A 19,011-nucleotide genomic window follows, 5' to 3' on the forward strand; every position below is an offset into this window, starting at 1 on the left:
AAATTTTATTCTCTTGTTTCCAAGACGGTGCCAGTCAAACTTTAAAACTGGATTTAACAGTCAAGTAGTATAATATGTAACAAAGATTTTAATTAAAAGTAGTCCTCAAAAGTTAAACCATAGTGATTAAGGGAAGTTATAAAATAAACTGTCCATCAAGAGAAGTAGAACACAAAACCGCCTCTTTTTGTTTCGTTAATTAAAGCTTATAAATATCAAACAAAAGCCTTAAGTCTCAGAGGGCAAAATTACAGCTTCCAAGTGCTTCATCCTCAAATGAGCCAAGAGCGAATATTGATTAAAACAATGTCAAACAAAGCCAAATACAAGTGAAGAAGCACACATCTAATGAGCTCAAGGCTAGATGCGCTAATAAGTTCCACCTGAGGTTAGAAAAAAGTACTGAAATGCCCCTTTAAGGATTGAGATGTTACAGAGCATGCCAAGTGTTTATAGCTAACCCTGACTCGAGGGGTTAACGATCGGTATTTGATGCTGCCCCAGCGACCACGCTACTCTGACTCCAATCAATAGTCATGTTAATAAGCAGCACCAATACTTGACACAGACTCCTCTCAGTGCTGGCTCAATTGCTGTATTGATCTTTTTGCACTCTCATTTTAATTCCAGTATTTCTCACAAAGGAGCACAATGCACATGGCATTGACCCTCACTGAGTGTGTGTGTGTGTGGGTGGGGTAGGGATTTAATTTGTTTTGTTGCGTTTGCTGACCTCGAGTGTTCTCATCAGACGAAAGGGCTTCAAGAAAGTGATGGGAGATTTCCACTTTTTCTCGCTTTTCTTGCCCAACAGCTTCTCTTTAAAACACAGTGACAGCTGTAATCTTTCCTCCCCACGTTTGATATTCCAAAAGCAGTGTTTCAACAAGTGATACACAAGTTTAGCCACTCTCTGGTATCATAAATGACAAAACACATAGCAGAGGTGTCGCTGAAAATCTGAGCTCCGAAGAGTAATGGAGGCCAAGACAGGCTCTCTGCTTTTAATCAACTTTAGATGAGGTAGAGGGAAGCCTTCATGATGTTGTGCCTTGGGGGAATAAGGCAGGACATAAAGAAGGCCAGTGTGATCTTGATGAGCTTTTTAGGGTGTCAAGGCTTTGCTGAGATGAGTTTTCATGAGGCCCAGCCTTCCCGAGAGAAATGCTTTCAGGTGACACTAATTGCTCCTCCACCCAGCGAGCTGTCATAAAGGGAGAAGACTCTGTCTGACACAATGCTATGTTCTCTCCAACTCTTTCAGCGTCAATGATGAGGATGGGAGAGAAAAGAAGCTTTCTAGGAAATGTGAAGCGTAATCAACAATGCATGGATTTAAATTTATGCAAAAAATGCATACTGCAGCAAAGGAATGTCAATGTCAAAGGCACCACAGACGGAAAGTTAAAGTGATCTATCAGAAAAGGAGGAATTCAATTTCATAAACCCTTTTTTTTAATTCTCAATGTTTTCAATTAAAATGTGTAAAATTCTCCTGAACTGAAGCTTATGTTAGGAAACTAAAATTATCACCTTATATTAAATACCCAAGCCAAATAGTTTCCATGTTTCATGTGTCCAACGGAATAACCCGGACCATATTTCCCTGTAAAAATACATTGAAACGATGCAGTTCCCAAACAATTGAAGAAAGGCATGACTCGACTTACATTAAACTGGAGCTATTGATACTATATTCCAGCATTTACAGTGGGAACATAATACCATAAAGATCGTCCATCTGTCCCGGCTCTGTTTGTCTCTCTCTGTTTCTCTACTGGTTTTGTATTTGTTTATAGAGCCCTCTACAAATAAAAGACTGAGCCAGTACTTGAGGCGTAAAAAAGGCTAAACTGTTCATCAATTATTGTGAGATCCACAGTGTTGTTGACAAATTAAAAGTATACCAGATGTGTCAGAAATAGGGATACATGATACTGTATATATACGTATATCAGTCAGATAAATCATCAGCATATAATAGAGGTTTTATAATTATATATTCTTCCACATTTTGATTTGATAAACACAACCAGTAAAAATTGCCTTTATTTACTTACCAACAAACCTATGCATCCAAGCTGATGAGAGGGCAAAAGTAGTGTTGATGTTTTTCACTGTTTCATTGGAGGATAACATGATTGATATTTGTTGACGTTACACACGTATTCCAGAAGGTGGAAAAAAAACATTTTGACTCTTGTGAGTCATCTGAAAGTTTTCATCACAACAAAGATGTATTGAGGAAATACAATAGCTGCAGCTAGCAAAAGCACCAATTAAAACATTGGCACAGCATGAAATGGGACGTGGGATGACATCACTGACTAATTACTAGCTATCAAATTCATCAGTAACTTATTTTTTCATTGATTGCGTCAATGAATTTGGACAACCCTCCCAAGTCACGTCTACATTGCAGACATATCCCTACCTGCCCTGTACGATGTGAGCTCTACAAACATCCATAGACTGATTACAACATCAGTGACATACAGATACCATGGACATTTGGACTTCCGACATTAGTCCAGTGAGCATGCTTAGTTTGACAGCCCAGTGGCTGGATGATGAATTAAGTAGGAAAAAGACATTATTGCATGCACTGGAGTGCTCCGGTTTGCTGTGGTAGCCAAAGAAGATTAAAGAGTCAGACCTGTTCTTTGCTTTTTGTGAGATATCAAACAGTGATTTTAGCTAGAAATTGGTTCGTAATGCTTCTGCCACTTTGATCACTAAATCATAGCCATTCTTACCCTTGAAAAAGCTACACATTTTAAAATATAGCATTGTGAAGAAAACATTGGTAATCTTTTATCAGTATTAACCATAAACTTTATAAATAATGGACATAGTCTCTGTGACGTCACCCATCTGTTTCTAAAGCGCTGTTTTGAAGCCGATTGTCGGCGGGAGCTATTGAGGTGAAGAGGCGGGCTTTTAGCCTCCTAGCCAAAATCTACCTGACTGTCAGTTAAGTCAGCTGTGCCTCTCATAATGGAAAACTGGTCATTTTAATACATTTGAAATTACTGCGTTATAAAAAATTCACCCCCCGTACAGTGTGTGCCGATCGAGAACTGAGCTACCCAGACTACACTAGTTTTTTGAACCAGGCTGTAAACATGTTAATTTCTGCTGTAAAAATCGGCTTATTTGAATTTGTGTGTATGTGGTTTCCGGTACTTCCGTAGCCAGCCTCAAGCTAACACTCGAGGAACTGCAGTTTTTAGTACTTCCGCATTGTCTTCTATTCTTGCGGCTGGAGGTTGCCGCTTGGTATTAACCAAATGAGGAACAAGTTATTACTGGTATCAGTTTTAAAAAAAAATCTCTATGGCCATTGTATCTAATTCACACTAAAAAAGGGGGCCGAAACAAGATCACACAGACCTTTGATCAACAAAATCCAGCAAGTTAATCTGAGTCCAAGCGAATGTTTTTGCCAAATTTAAAGACACTCCCTTTTTCTCTCTCTTTTCCTTGGGTTCCTGAGAGGCTCTTGTCAGGAGAATGGGAAGGAAATTCACCCCACCATTTCCATCATCATACTGATAGACATTTCTTGACTCAATTTGAGCATTCCTGAGTCATGTCCAAAGATGTTTTGGGAAATTGTGGTGACCTTGTCCTTTGACAACTACAATTGAATCCGCGTATAGTTGAGTTTTGCCAGTTTAAAGATATTTCCTCCTGGCATTTCAGTTTTGTTTTTTTAAAATCTGATAAAAAACACGGAGACCAATGAAACTTTATGACTAACACACAGATCTTGCTAGTGCAAATACATGAAGCGATTAAATGAAGATGGTCAATATGTAGAGGGCACATTTGTTGATCTCAGGAGTATAAAATGAGCTGTCTCAAATATGACAGAAGTGACATTGAGTATGTAAGTTTTGTTTTAAGCCCCTGGCTCTGCATACTCTCATTAACGTTCAGCCTTTACTGATTGGTAGGGTCCATTGTTTTAGACAGCAGGGCAAACAAGAAACAGACTTGGTTGTTTATATAGAGGTGAATGTTCAATTAAGATAACGCTTTTATAATAACGAGCAGAGGAGGAATTCTTTTTATATGAATATATCAGGAGATACACAAAAGCACCAACTGGATGTGTTATACCAAGATTATTTAAATGTGAGCCTCCGATATGGGGCTATGAGGTAGGTCCACTACCAATCTGCTCCACTGCACATGTAAGCCAGCAGGTTTTATCATAGTAATGATGACACTGCAGCTGGCGAGTCCAATGGCTGGTGATTTATTGCCCCCAGCAGCAGGGTCATTTAATTTCCATGTATAGTGGGATCATTTTGATTACATACTGCTCATTTCTGCATCAGCAATGGCTCCTGTGAGTCAGTGTAAATGTTCATTGCAGAGCACCACCAGATGTTTCCAATGGTAAATTATCAGTGAGAGTCTGCCTCTGTGGACAGTTAACTCATTCTGTGTGCTTACAGATAAATTAATAAATGAGTGAATAAGGATCACACACCATGTGTTAAATGTCTCATTTGTCTGTCAGGTTGTTTATTTCAAAGCACCAGAGATAATTATTCTTTCTCTCCCAAATTGCACATTTATTGTAGACAGCATTGTAGATAGTAACTCCCTAACTGTTTTCCAGATATTTAAGTGTTTCTCTAATGTTTGGCTGACTGTCAGATACCTGCAATGACTTTATATTTGCAGATTAATAGCCATGCTTAGTTGCTTTCGGTTAGGATGTGATAATAAGGATCATAACCTTTGCTTACTGTTTTCCCTCATTGTTTAACACTGCATCACACTGCAAGCTCTCTGTTCTGCAAAGGTCACGGCAAACACAACAAGATCAAGGCATTCAATCCTGCAAATATTGTTACCCTTGGAAACCTTAATTCAAGAGATTTCCCCCCCATCTTTTGTATTCTGTGAGCAGTTCTAGGCCTGTCGATTGCACTGTGGCCTTGGAGGATGGTCTGTTCATTATAAAGGTTTGATTGAAAAGACTGGCTGGAGGAGAGAGATGACCCTCTCTCCTCGAGTCCTCTCATTTTGATTGGGCTCAGGAAATATTTCCTTTTTGGAAAAGTTTTGGGGAAAAAAGCAAAGCATGACGTCAGACAGAACGTACCCAAAAGAGCTGTCCAATATTTCCAATATTTCTTGAAACAAAACTTGCCCAAACCAATACACTGGATCAATAAAAAACACTACACAAATTATTTCTTTGCAAAACACAATTCTGTGAATGGAACAGCAATGTTTAGATGGCATCCTCTGATAATGTTGTGGTTGGTGCAGAAATGTGCTCACTCAGCCAAATCCCCAGCCCAACAAATGTGTGTGCTGAGGCAGAGATTCCAACTACCAGTTACAATAAGCCTGCTCTCATTACAGCCCAGAGGTACATGCATGTGTACACACACACACACACACACACACACACACACACACACACACACACACACACACACACACACACACACACACACACACACACACACACACACACACACACACACACACACACACACACACGCACAAACTCGTCCATATATGTATGTGTGTGAGAGCGAGAGAGGCAGTGAGAATTCCCTGTGGGCATTTGGCTGCAGCACTGGAGAAGATAAGGTAGTGTGATGTCTCCTGACATGGCCAATGATTCATAATTGAGGCAGGACAGCTGTTGCTGGCTGCACTGACAGGTCCCTGGGTGGATGACAGATGATAGGGCCCTCTGGGGCCAAACTATCTATCAGTCCAAGTGTTCACTGTCCGCTATCTGCTCACCTGTCCTTCATGAGCCTCCCTGGTGTATGTAAACAGAGTGGTCACGGACCCACCATCTGTTTGACCTCACTATAATAATATTATAAGTTGCTGCAATGTCAGAGTGGGTATCTCACAACAGATGGACTTAATGCCACAAACTCATGTACACACTGTGATGATTACTTCTAAACAATCATATCTTATAAAACACAAATTATTTAGACTAACTGGTGTGAATATCTAACAATAATGAATAAGTAAAAAATAAAAAACACATGACTTATTCTTGAAAGCTTTTCTTTATAGCATACATTGTAACATTTTGGAAGTAATGTAATAGTGAAGGAGAGAAGAAAGCAGCTTGACATTACATGCGATTGCACTTAATTTTGTTGTACCTGTTACAATGACAATAAAGATGTTCTACTCTATTCTATTAATGAAATATATATACAGCAACTGTCAAATTATTTCCTGTACTGGGTTGCACTTTTTTTTAAATGTTAATAAAAGGAAATGCAATAGGTAGCAGTAGGTACACTTATGCACTAAAGGGAATGCACATGCAGGCAAAAAGGCCATCACTGTTTTACAAGGATGTCAGACAGAACATAAAATAGTGGACCATCACCATAGGGATGGAGAGCTGCTCAGGGGACACCATAGCAGGTGGATTTAACTCCAAATTTAAACCAAAATGTACACATTTCCAGAACATACTGCTAGAACATTCTAAAATGTAGTTGTATGATCTTTATTCCTGAAGTATAAAGAATCCTAAAATTATAGATATTTTAAAGTTTTCCATCAATATGAATGGCTCAGTGGCGTGATGGTGGGACCAAGTCGTTCTACCCCTTATCAGATATAGTTATAGAGGAATTACAGAGGCAAGACAGGATCACTGTGAGCCAGCAAAGTAGGCAGGACGGAACAGCTCTGTGTGTGCATGTGCATGTCTGACTGTGTTTGTATGTTAAGCACCTGCTACATGATTATATCTCAGGGTTCCACAATGCTGTAACTTCATGGGAAATCACACACTGGGATGCTAATACTTTGCTGTTACAGGATCAATATGTAAGTAGACGGCAGGCTGCGTTACCAGGATGAACCTTTACAAATTGATTTCCAGCCTGACTTTTTTAGAGGCTTTGACTGAAATATGCATGAACAATCAGACACCTCCCATTGAATCACCAGCTTTACATAATTGTTGGAGAGGAAACTGAAACACATCACAGTATAAGTATTTGAGAGTGAAAGTAAAAGATGAAGGACACTGAAGTCTCTGGTCTTTTTCATTTCATATGAATCCTGAATAAACACGACCAGACTTTAGAAAACATAACTCCCTCACTGAAAATTCTATGAGTAAAATACCACCATACACATTTTTAAAACGTTGTATCTTGTAATTTTAAAGCAGCGTTATACAAGATGTTCTGGATGAAATTGATTTTTTTTTTGTTCCATGGCCTCAAGGATCTTAGAGGGTCTTAAGAATGCAAGAAAAGCTAACACCAGGTAAAAACCTGGAATTGCACTTGTAAAATGTCTGCATTTTCAGTCTTATGCACTGTGGTGTGAAGCTATAAGATGTGCGTGTATCAGAAGTAACCTGATTTGCAAAACATCCAAGCCCTCCATATTAACTCAGAGACAAAAAAAGGCAGATGTGGAAAAAAAGAACTGTGCCTGAGGCTCTGTCATTGCTGTTGCCCTTGAGAAACAGAGAAACAGGGATTCTAAAATCGAGCGACATCCCTTTATTACTCACTGCTGTTAAAGGCTCCTGCAACAACTGAATTGTTTAAGCAACAGTGACAAAATCCAAAGATGTGTTATTTGAAATACAGATAAGTAATTTTTAAACTTACACACAAACTGTAAGGTTATCTTCTGTTTGACAATTTGGATATTCTGTTTGTTTTCTGTGTTTACAGTCTGTCTGAAAACTCTACAGAGGGGTATTGTGTTTGACTCTGGTCATGATAAAAATCAAATCAATCAAAGTGGCTGACCTCATGGATCATTCAGGAGGAAGTCACCTCTAAGCTTCGTCTCAGAGTGTCCATTAGCCTCTCTGCACTCATTGTCAGCTCCCCTTCGACTGAGTGACAGTTAGCCAACCTGACCAAATTCATTTTCCTGCCACTGTTGTCCAATGTGCTCATCCTGCCCACTGTCTCAGCTTTTCCAGTCTGTTGCACTAACACTCCAGCACACATATTACCTCAGGGACAACAGCCTTTGGAGGGCAACGCTTTTTTCTGCATCACGGCATACCTGAAGCCTGAGCCCAATACATATGACAGCATTAGCTTTCAGAACATGTTATGAATCTCACTGAGGGCTTGACAAAGATGTGGTTGAATTGGTTTTGATGTTGCATTTATCTTTCAAAGCAAGGGCAAGGCACACTTTGGGCGATGGATGTTCCAAAGCAGCTAATTTCCCACTTGTTAGGAGGAAAACTCAATTTCTGACAAAACAACAGTCTAAAGCTAATACAACATCCAGAAAATAGTCAAAGTTTAGCACACATTTTTAAAAGTAAACAGAGGATCACAGAGTCTGAGGGAAAACAATGTCTAATTGGTTTGCCAAGTGTAGTTAATGTTAGCAGAACTTGCACCATCAGCCTTTAGCTGCCCAGGTTAACGTCCACATGCCTGTGCTGGTTATTCATTGTTCTGGGGTAGTGGTTATAAGCTAGTTTAACCTGACACAGTCAACATACAACTTAATGTCCATTTTCAAGTACTTCCAACCGCACTGCACTCTGTCATCAGTGCTTGTTTACATTCAGGTAGTAAAGCATTATAGCATCATGGAAATAGTCATTAACCGGAGCTACAGCACTGGCTAGAGGGAAGTGGCTGCATTACAGCTTAAATACAACATATGACCAGCATTAAGCCTATAATACTAAAAACATGAATGATTGCTTTGACTGACAATCAATTATGGTACTAACTAGGGAAGGTGACAATGTTCAATCTTTTAGTCAACTGAACACAATATAGACACAAGAACACATTTTTTAGTTACATACTGTTAACATATTTGAATTATACTTAAGAATAAAGAAGAAATATTTAGTGTGCCTGCTTTGGATGTTAGAGGACAATGTAGTGGTCTGTTTTCAGTTCTTTTTTTTTATTTTTTACAATGCTTCAGATGGTGTCAGCTGCAACTTCCAAATGGTGCATAATAATCTAGTCTTATTAGCATGTCTAGTGGAAGTCACCAGAAATTTGTCACCATGGCAACAATACTAGTATGATATATTTGTCACTGTTTGGTTGGGTTTGGGTTTTGGGCAGAAAACTATTTGGTTTTGGATTTTGAGGGTGTGTTTTGGGTTTGGTCAAAGGGTTACCAAATGGAACAAATAAGAAACAATGTTGCATTGAATACAAGACGTAACTTTAGTCTGCTACCATAACTCAACTTTGAAGTTTGATTGATAAATGTTACATGACTTTATTGGTTTAAATACGCATAATTAGACTTAGTGTTTAGTACTTGACATAGTTGAGGTAAATTGAAATAACTTATCTTTCACTTTTGGTTTCACATTGTACACAAGCTCCAATTTCCTATCTCAAAGTTCTTTATTTGTTTCGACCAAGCAATTAACCCCAATGACGTTATGATTTGGACCTTCTCATTTATAGGTCATCATTATCTGACCCACTCTTTTGCTTGTCTCATATCATAATTACCATGGCCACTAAAGGTGTCACAGCCCTTTTACAAATGTGGGCTTTTCCTTTTACCAAGAGATGACCTGAAGGCAGAGTAGGAGCTTACAACTCAAATATATGCTCCCACTGACAACCCATAAAAGCTGTTTAATAGGCGAATAACTCTATAATAGGCCTCTTAAAGCCTCTATTGTCACACTGAGTGCAATAAAAAAAACAGACTAACAAAAACACCCTCCAAACAAACTTCCAAAGTAACTAAGTAAACACTTTCAAATAATTTGGACTGTATATGAAGATTCAGTGTTGGATAAGCTTTAGTTAAAGTCTAACAAACACATGAGAAAGATAAAGCTTTTTTATTTTTATCGCAGAGAATAATAATCATGACCTGCTGTTGGATTAACATACCTCTTTTATAGCTCTTTGGGGAATTAATCAGATGTTGCTCCAAAATGTGTCAGTGCTCCATTATCCTGACAGTTTAACTACATGCAATCCTCCCGAGGTTCCCTCTCCAGATTTAGCTGCAGATGCTCCTTCAAACCTGTTGAAGACGTAAAGCACTGCTGTCAGAGAGGCTCACAGGCACAAGGAGAAGACTGACAGAGGATGAGTCAATCAGGAATAAAACCAAGGGTAGAATGACCCAGACAGATTACACAATTGCTCAAAAACATGTCTACATTACAGGATAACAAAGAAATGATTTAACCAAACAAACCCCTCAGCAACTGCTTTGGAAGACAGCAGTGCAAAGTAAAACAGCAGGTGACCCATTTTTCCCAGAAACATCATTAGAATAAAGTTGGCTTTAAATGAAAACAGCACACAACAGTGGTGGTGCTGAATTAAGATCCCATCTGGTGTGATCTGAGAGCTCATAAGTCAACAGTTAGTCACTAGGTTTCTGTGCAGTATGATCTCTATTTGTTCAGTATTGGATTTAATAGCCTGTTTGTCTTTTCAAAGACTGGGTATAAATGTTCAACATTTTCATTGCTAAAAATACAATTCACTGGCTGCTAGCTTTATAATTCCTGGTATAATGTGTCACTATACCGAGATGATAGATCGTCTGCAAAGGGTAAATCAGTCTCGGAGCTCTTTGATAGCATGACATCATACATGATGCAAAGAGATGCCACAGTGACAGACTACGTTTAATCAAAAGGGCTGCAACCAAAAAAGGTTTAGTTTTCTATGAACTTGCTGCTTATTTTTCACATAGATAATAAATGGTGTACTCTACAAGATGTCAGAAAGTTGTGAAGAAATGACCAACATAGTCTCTTTTCAAATTTCAAAGTGGTGTTTACACATTGCTCCTTCAGACAGACCATAGGTTCAAAGTAGGGGTCGACTAATATTGATTTTTCAGGTCTGATACAGATTATTAAAAGTTCAGCGATAACCAATATTTTTTTTTCAATGAAAATGAAAAATGTTCTGTAGGAATTCAGAATTCTTGATTTTACAAACTCCAACTCAATACTTTGTTGTACTGCTTTAAGCAAATGTTAAATCCAAATTGAAACTTTTGACATCATATACATAATGAACAATGTATTTTGTTAGACCCAAAGCTTGATCCGTAAGGCAACTGGACTGGTAGAATTTCTACCAGTCCAGTTGCCTTACGGATCAAGATTTGGATTACCATGATCTGGATGACTGAGAACCTTCACAGATATTTTGTTAGAGTTACTAACTGAAAAATAAACCATTGCTGCTCTGAAATCATACAAAACTATCTATCTTTTTTTATCTCCAGGTACTAAATGTGAGTGTGATGGAAGGCGAGCAGGTGACAGTGGAGGACACGGGTGGCCGAGAACCATTCATCCTCGCCAATGAGTCGGTCTTGTTGAGGGGCCTTGTGTTACGCAGTCGGAGCAACCAGATCTCCATACAATTCCGTAGTGAGCAACAACACAACTCTGGATTCCTCCATCTGCATTACCAAGGTGAGCCAATATCATGCTAGCTTTGCTGTCACACAATAATGGGTTGGCCAGTTAAGCTTAGCATAGCTTTGCTCCCAATAGATTTTAATATGTACCTCATGTATAGCAAATACATAGGTGTCATATTGGGAATAACACTGATTGTATTTTAATCAAATTATTTGTTGGGGGAGCAAGGGGTTGACAAAAAAGCTATAACAACAAGTTAACAAGTAGTATGAGATATACAGTCCATTCCTTGGGCTAATTCTTAAGCTAACAAAGGAGTATGTCTGCTGATAGAATTCCATGTTGTGATAAACCTATCAGTGGCGGTAGCTGGCCAGACTTGGTTAATGATCAGACCAAAAATGCTTAATTTTTTAACAGTTAAGTGTTGGATTCATTTTTCAGCCCTAGAGGTTACAACACGGGACAGAAATAACAGGAACCAATCCCAAAGCTTTAATAAACACATTTAGGGACTATTTCTATCAACATACCTTAAGTGTTGATCACCAAGTCTGGTTTAAAATGCTCTGTACTTCATATTTACTTTCATTCAGTGGCATTTTAGAAATTTGGTCTTAATAGTAGCAGCAGTAGCAGCTCTAGACCTAGAAGTTATTTACTTTGTAGCTGACAAAACTGCAAGCTAGCTGGTAGTCCTGGCTTACCCGAATCTCCGTGTTGTATCCAGTGCAATCATCCAGACCAAAGCCGTTTTAGAGTGTAACAACAAAAACAACTTTATTCCAGTGCTATTCAAGTGTCACAAAACCAAATATGTATAGGATGATGCTGGATTCTATACTAAAAAAAAATATATAACAAGACAGACATGGTAACAAAATGTGACTCCAAATCTAGTCAAGCCTCCACTGACTACTTCCACTGTCTATTTGCAACACACAACTTTATCTTAAAAAGGCAGTGACTCTTCATCAAAGAAGGACCTAAAATAGCCTTTTAAACAGCCAAATCCAATAACAAATTTCCCATGCTTTACAGTTACAATTTCTCAATTAACACTAGGATTAAATAAATCAATAAGCAGTCATTAATAATCAGTAACATAGCTTTGCTTCATACACACTTGAAACACAAGTGTGGTTAGTTTTTGCTGTATGGATCCCCACTTTTGTTGTTAACAAAGTTGATACCAGAAGTCCCACCCCTTCTTGATTTTGAGTGGTTAGTGGGGGAGAAAGGACAGAAAAAAGGCGCAGCCAGCGCAAAAACTGTAAATGGACACAGACCCTTAATGTAAGTTCTCAATCTACTGTTTTTTGCAGAGATTAAACCAAACAAAATGAACTGTTAAGTGTGGTTGTGTTTAAGTCATAAAATCTCTTAGTGGAGATAGTTACAGTGGGTTGTCTGTGAATATGATGGATCATAAATTTTTTCCCCTCTCTGCGCTTGCTTTGTACTTGACATTGATCCCCTATGTCCTCAACACTGTCTGTTTATCTTAGCAATCACACAAAGTGGCCACCAATTACATGCCCCATCGATTTGAGTTGATGGTGGAAGCTGCTGGACAAAACATTCATTCCACCACATTACTGCAGCTCTTTCATCAGCTCAGAAATGAAAGCGACCATCAAAACATTGACGCTGTCGTGAGATAAATCAGCCCGTGGTTGTTGAATATCAGTGTGTGGTCAGGCTGAATGATGACAGCAAGGGGTTGGACAGATCATACAGGGTGATTCATGTAGAAGGACAGATGGTGACAAAGAGATGAAAAACTTACTCTGTCAGTAGGGGTACTTTTGTCCTTCACTTCCCCTTTTTGCATCAAGTAAATGTTTTTCAGCAGGATTATGTTTCTGGATTATTACAAAATCCATCTATGTATACACTCAATTTAAAGATAGGGATAATGCAGAGTGATTATTTGAAATAAAATCCTGACAGGGTGAGAGAAGAACTTTTATTGTCCGTTGGCATTCTCAACAGATGCAGAAAATAACAGCAGCACCTGTATAAGGTCCTCTTCCCCTTAACTGCTGACATTTTCTTCTCACTTAACCAGTCTTGTAACTCTACCAAAGTCCATATCGTGTTGCAGTTGGTGGTTATTTTGTGTCTGTTTTCTTGATGTGTCTTTCACTCGGCTCCTTGTGTGTTAAGCATCCATCGTTGTTTGTTGCTGTTGTTGTCCTCCTATTCCTCCTGTTGACTGATCAGCCATTAACCACAAGTCTAACGTTTTGTGCTCTCCAATAAACGGAGATTAATACCAAAAATACTTCATGTTGTTGACAAATGTTATTAGAAAATATCATTTTTGTCAGATCATCAACCGAAAGAGGTAAAGGCATAAACACCATATGTGTAAGTATCTCTTCCATGGACTGATTTGATATGTCTGACATGAGTGATCAGGTTTTCCCTAGTGTTCCCTTTGCTATTCAGAATTAATAACCATTGTCAATGGGTTGCAACCAATCAGAGTCAGGTATTTAACACAGCCTGGTGATTAGTAAGGGAGGCCGGGTAATAATGCTAAATAAAGCCAATGAACTTATTGCACTATGCACCTGATGCAGGCAGACTCCTTGGTGACATTACGCTGGGTGTTGCTGCCGACATTATTAATTGAAACAGCTGGCTGCGGTTTATTTTTGGATCCACATAACATTTGCTAAAACCACTTTATAGTAAACAAATAACCAGATGGTTCCTTATGCTAACATCTCATTCTGAATGAGATCACATCCGAGATAAGGCTCATAACCCAGATATTATGTATGTGCGGTGCAGGTGTGTCCTTTGAACCAGTCACATCATTTTAATTAGTTAAGGAAAGTATGTAGTGATAAAAGCTGGGATGATCTACACCTTTGAGAGTAATCTCAATGTTCATAATTAATATAGATAAGCTATTTCGATATAAAGCCAGATGTTTTCTACTTGAATGCCAGCTGTCTAATGCTGGTAGAGCTCAAACAAGGCTGAGGTTTTCCAACGTGTGAACTAAAAAACACATTTCAGGTACACCTAATTTACTGCCCTAAATGTAATACTGATCTATTTTTGGGATGTTAATTTAGCACAGAGACTTTGATTGATTGATTGATTGATTGATTGATTGATTGATTGATTGATTGATTGATTGATTGATTGATTGATTGATTGATTGATTGATTGATTGATTGATTGATTGGAATCAGGACAAGAACCAGTGAAGTTACAACATCCATATAAATCTACATACTTCACTCAACCCTTTCGAGCAAGAGTATAAAAGGTTCTGTGCCCCCCATTGTTGCCTGCGTTTCGACCGCAGGGCCAAAGCCCCGGGTAGATTGTGCAAATCAGGCCAGTGACGTATGGAGGCAATAAAAAGTAAATGCAGTACACCACCAGACCAGTAGAGGGCAGCAAAACAAAGACGAATGCCATTCATCACAGATGACACCACAGAAGAAGATGTACCGGCAGGTATCACAACGGTTAACCTGTTAGCATGGAAGAGACTCAGCTCGCTGTTTTAGATTCACTGAATCAACACGTGAGAGGAGATAAGTGCGAGTAGCAAAGGTTTTTCAACACGGCTTTGAAATCATTTTTAACTCAACAAGCCGTGGCAGAGATCGCTGGTGTTTTAGACGATCATTAAATATTTATCTGATGAGGATATTTAATCTTAAAATTCCCTCTGGGTTTCAACAGCTGTGTTAACTCCACAAACACCGTTACATTCAGCTGAAGGTCTCCAGTTTACAGGGTCACTTTTAAAACCGTAACACCGGGAGAGACACATTCGCAGTGGGCTGAGAGAAGACTACTGATACAAGCTGCTAAATCAAGAGAATCACAGCTTCTTCTTTTGAAAAGTACACACACATACAAAAGATATAGAACAAAGTTAAGAAAGAGAAATCAAGTGAATCACACATGGGTTATGTCGTTGTAGACAACGGGCGGAATAAACACACTGCCTTTAATCTACCAATCAGACACTTTCTTTTTTTTCTTTACTCTCGTCTCTATATATTTCTGGTTTGTGTCATGTTTGTCACAAACTGCCAAATATTAATGCAATTTATTCTTGCAGCAAAAGAAAAGAAAGAAAACATTTTTCTTCTGTGCTTTTGACTGTGTGCATGCGACCATCACCATCCCTCACGTTCAGCATTGCAGGCCCTGCCCCCCCAAAGCCCCGGGGCTTTCGAAAATTACTACCCCCCTAGCAGGGGCTTTTTAAGGGGGAGATTATCTACCCCTGAACTATATTTAGACCCTAGTTCCACCGGTCGAAACGCACATAGTTCAGGGGTAAAGTCCCTAGTTCTGGGGTAAAGTTCCTCCGGTCGAAATGCCCCTTAACTAAAAATGTGCCTGTGGATGACCAGCCAAGGACATAAAAATGGCGAGAAATGGCCCTGGGTTGCTGAGTGTCTAACTAATGTAATTGACACAAAGAGGGCTTTATCTGTGAACAAATTTAATTCAACACAGCAACCCTTAACTATTTTTATCTCTAGATACTTATCCTGATGGCAGGAGAGATCCACCTCCTCTTGATGTGATATTGTATGAAGAGTAATTAAAAAACAGATAATGTTTTCACAGTTATGTAGATGTTTCCCGGGTCAGATTTGGGCTCTGCCATCCACCAAACTATCTACTGGACTAAAAGTTGATAGGACAGATTTGTTTCTTCATGTGAAAGAAAAAGGCTCAGAGCATATTTCCAGCAGACTAGACAAACTGGAGACACATAAGATGTTTCAATTTGTGTCCCTCTCCTTGGTAAGCAGAGTATCACCTTGTCCTTTATAATGGGCTGTGAAAAATGTGATTGGACAAGCGTGGAGAAGGAGACAGAACTGTGGAGAGATGGATCTCAGCTCAGGGTAATTAATATCTGCTGCAGCGTTGGCTCCGCCTGTGATGGCAGACTGATGGATGCATCTATAACATCAGCAGTAAGCCTGACACTAGGAGCGTGATTATACGTGTGCTTTATTGTTTATGTATAGAGTTGGTAGTAGGCATGTGGGACGAGAGGCGTGTGTCCCTTTCCTTGTTCATCCTTATCTTTCCCTTGAATGCACACACATGTGCACATATCCTCATTTACAAAACATTGTCTATTCAACAATAATTGCCACAGACAGCAACTGTAGCTATTATATATGTAAAAATGCATGTATTCAACTTACAACGCACTAATATAAAACATGAAGTAATGCATCCTGGGGCTTATTTTCTTTGTCCAAGTTATTGCTGAGCAGGGAGTATCAATATGAAAATACGCTACACTGTAAAAAAGAGCCCTGGTTTCATGTAGATATCAACATACAATGAGAATGAAAATGTACATACTAACAGAGCCTGCACAATATCAGAAGTCTGATATTGAGAATACATTGTTTAACATTGCAATGGCGATATAAAGTGTAGCAAATAACTGTATATCGAAGCATGTTTATTTGTCAAATGTAGTCTCTGTCTTTCTGCCACCCACATAATTGAAATATTACCTGGACTTGTAACACGTATCTCTTATGCAAAATGATTTCAAGTGGCTGTAATACTGTTTCCAGTGCCGCCAAATAAATCCACAGATAGCTTACAACAAGCTGGGGCTTTATCTGATTGTTCAAATGTTTGCATGCTGAGTTTCAGTGCATGGAGCTTGTAAAAAAATAATTGTGTAGTTATTGGGTTTCAGGCTTTCTTTAGCTATGCCTTTATGTAGCATCTTCACAACATAATAATAATAATAATAATAATAATAATAATAATAATAATAAGACCTCGCTTTACAATCCCATATACATTTACAACAGAAATATTACTGGATTTATGTAGAGATTAATTTGCTATGTATAAAACAGACCTACTGACATACTGTATTATTAAATTATTTTCTGACTTATAACACCTAAAACTTGATTAATCTGTTGCAATAAAAAGTTAGCATGTGGAGAGCTTCTCTCCTCATTAAGTGTAAGCAGCTGGAAACGCAAACTGAAAAAAAAGAAGCAGGGAAATTAAATCTCAACATTATATGGTTTTAAAATTTTACTTCTACCAGTACAAGATCTGTTCAGACGTGTTCAGCTCAGGGGTCAATGAATGGGTTCACTTATTAAAAAAGAAAGGAAAGAAAGAAAGGGAATTTGTCTGTATGATCACTAAAATTAAGTGCAGCAATGGCAAGCAAACCTGAACAAGGCAAGGTAACATGTTTCTTGACCCTCAAAAGAATTCAACCAGAACCTCTTTGTAATCTAGCCGATGAAATGCCATCCTTTCTGACCTTTTAATGTCTATAGGGAAGCTTGTCATTTCAACATCTTGTGAAGTACAGCAGAATCAATGGCATGGCCGATGGCAGGGGTGTTTTACAGGAATTATTGATCGGCTGTAACTAATAAGGCTGGTTGACAAATCAGGTGGCAGGGGGACCTGTGTCACTGGCAGCAATCCACCATTCACCTCAACTTGTAAGTATCACTGATGAGATGCAACCTCCAGTCCAAAGTTATTTCTCTTTAATAGCCTTCATTGAGTAAATGACCATTAAAATCGAGTTTTTAACCAGACCACATAAATATCAATAGGCCATATCATGGCAGAACTGTGGGCAGGCTTTCTACAACTGAATCACTTTCCCAGAGACAACACTATTGATCTTTCTGTAAAAGGTAATGCTTTAGTGCACAGCCAGGGCACGAGGCTTGGATACAGTGATGCTCCTCCAGTCCTCTCATTAAGTTACCTGCTAACTGCAGGAGGGTTGTTTTTTCCAAAATAGTAAAACAACAGCTAACTAGAGGTGGCTTATAATTAACTTTTTCTCATTTTTTCCATTTAATGTGAACAAAGAAGCTGTATTCTCCAACATTTCTGCCATAAAATATAACAATACCAACCGAAATTACATGTATTATTTGTGTTCTTTTTCCTGCCACTCCATTATCTCCTGCCCTCACCTTGCCAAGTTTCATCACATCCCAGCGCTCCACCCAAAGAGACTCAGGAAGCACTTGAAATTACCAGAGTGAAACAGTTCATTGGATCAAAATTGAAATGCATTTTATTTGTTTGTCCAAATGTGATGGCTAACTGGGTATTACTGGCTTCCTCACCTCATCTAATGGGCCCTCGTTCCCAATATTCATTCATTACCGGTTGAAGAGCGGCATTCTCAATATGGAGCACTCAGGCGAATGAGAAATGTGCCCACAGCAGCAGTAATGGCAGGAGTGTTTGTGAGTTGCTTTTTTTCTAATTGTTTTTGAATGATTTCAAGAAGTTAATCTCAAGCAACATTTGACAGGGGGCAAAATAAATCCTAGCTCATCATCTGATCCCAAGCTGCAGATTGTTGGTTGCATATTTGTTGACAAAAGCAAAACTTTAATTTTAGATAGGTGAGAGAGGGCAGGAAGCAATATAAACAGAAACGATTTATATTCAAAGAAGGCAGAAGTTATGTATTAGTGTTGCACAGATAAGAAAGGAAGCAAAACAGAATGTGTTGCTTTTGAACAATACTGTGAAAGACAATAATATAAAAAAAGACAAAAGGACATTTAGCCCATGCTCAGATGCCTCATGAT

At 38.7% G+C, this 19,011-nt stretch overlaps 1 protein-coding gene and 1 long non-coding RNA gene across 4 annotated transcripts in view; one reads left to right on the plus strand and one right to left on the minus strand.

The window, feature by feature from the left end:
* LOC117813365 (seizure protein 6 homolog) overlaps positions 1-19,011 on the plus strand; it is a 140,398-nt gene that overhangs the window by 77,105 nt on the left and 44,282 nt on the right. For both annotated transcript variants that reach the window (XM_034684543.1, XM_034684542.1), the window contains exon 4: positions 11,251-11,443. In XM_034684543.1, coding sequence (XP_034540434.1) covers positions 11,251-11,443 — 193 coding nt within the window. The remainder of the gene's footprint in view (positions 1-11,250; positions 11,444-19,011) is intronic.
* LOC117813367 overlaps positions 1-19,011 on the minus strand; it is a 115,676-nt gene that overhangs the window by 51,013 nt on the left and 45,652 nt on the right. Inside the window, exon 3 of one of the 2 annotated variants that reach the window (XR_004631403.1) lies at positions 9,888-10,023. This is a non-coding gene — a long non-coding RNA (uncharacterized LOC117813367). Of the gene's footprint in view, positions 1-9,358; positions 10,024-19,011 lie in introns of those variants that run through there. The other variant, XR_004631402.1, reaches the window with a different exon arrangement.

The sequence above is a fragment of the Notolabrus celidotus genome, chromosome 5, assembly GCF_009762535.1.
Source record: "Notolabrus celidotus isolate fNotCel1 chromosome 5, fNotCel1.pri, whole genome shotgun sequence".
Lineage (NCBI taxonomy): Eukaryota > Metazoa > Chordata > Actinopteri > Labriformes > Labridae > Notolabrus > Notolabrus celidotus.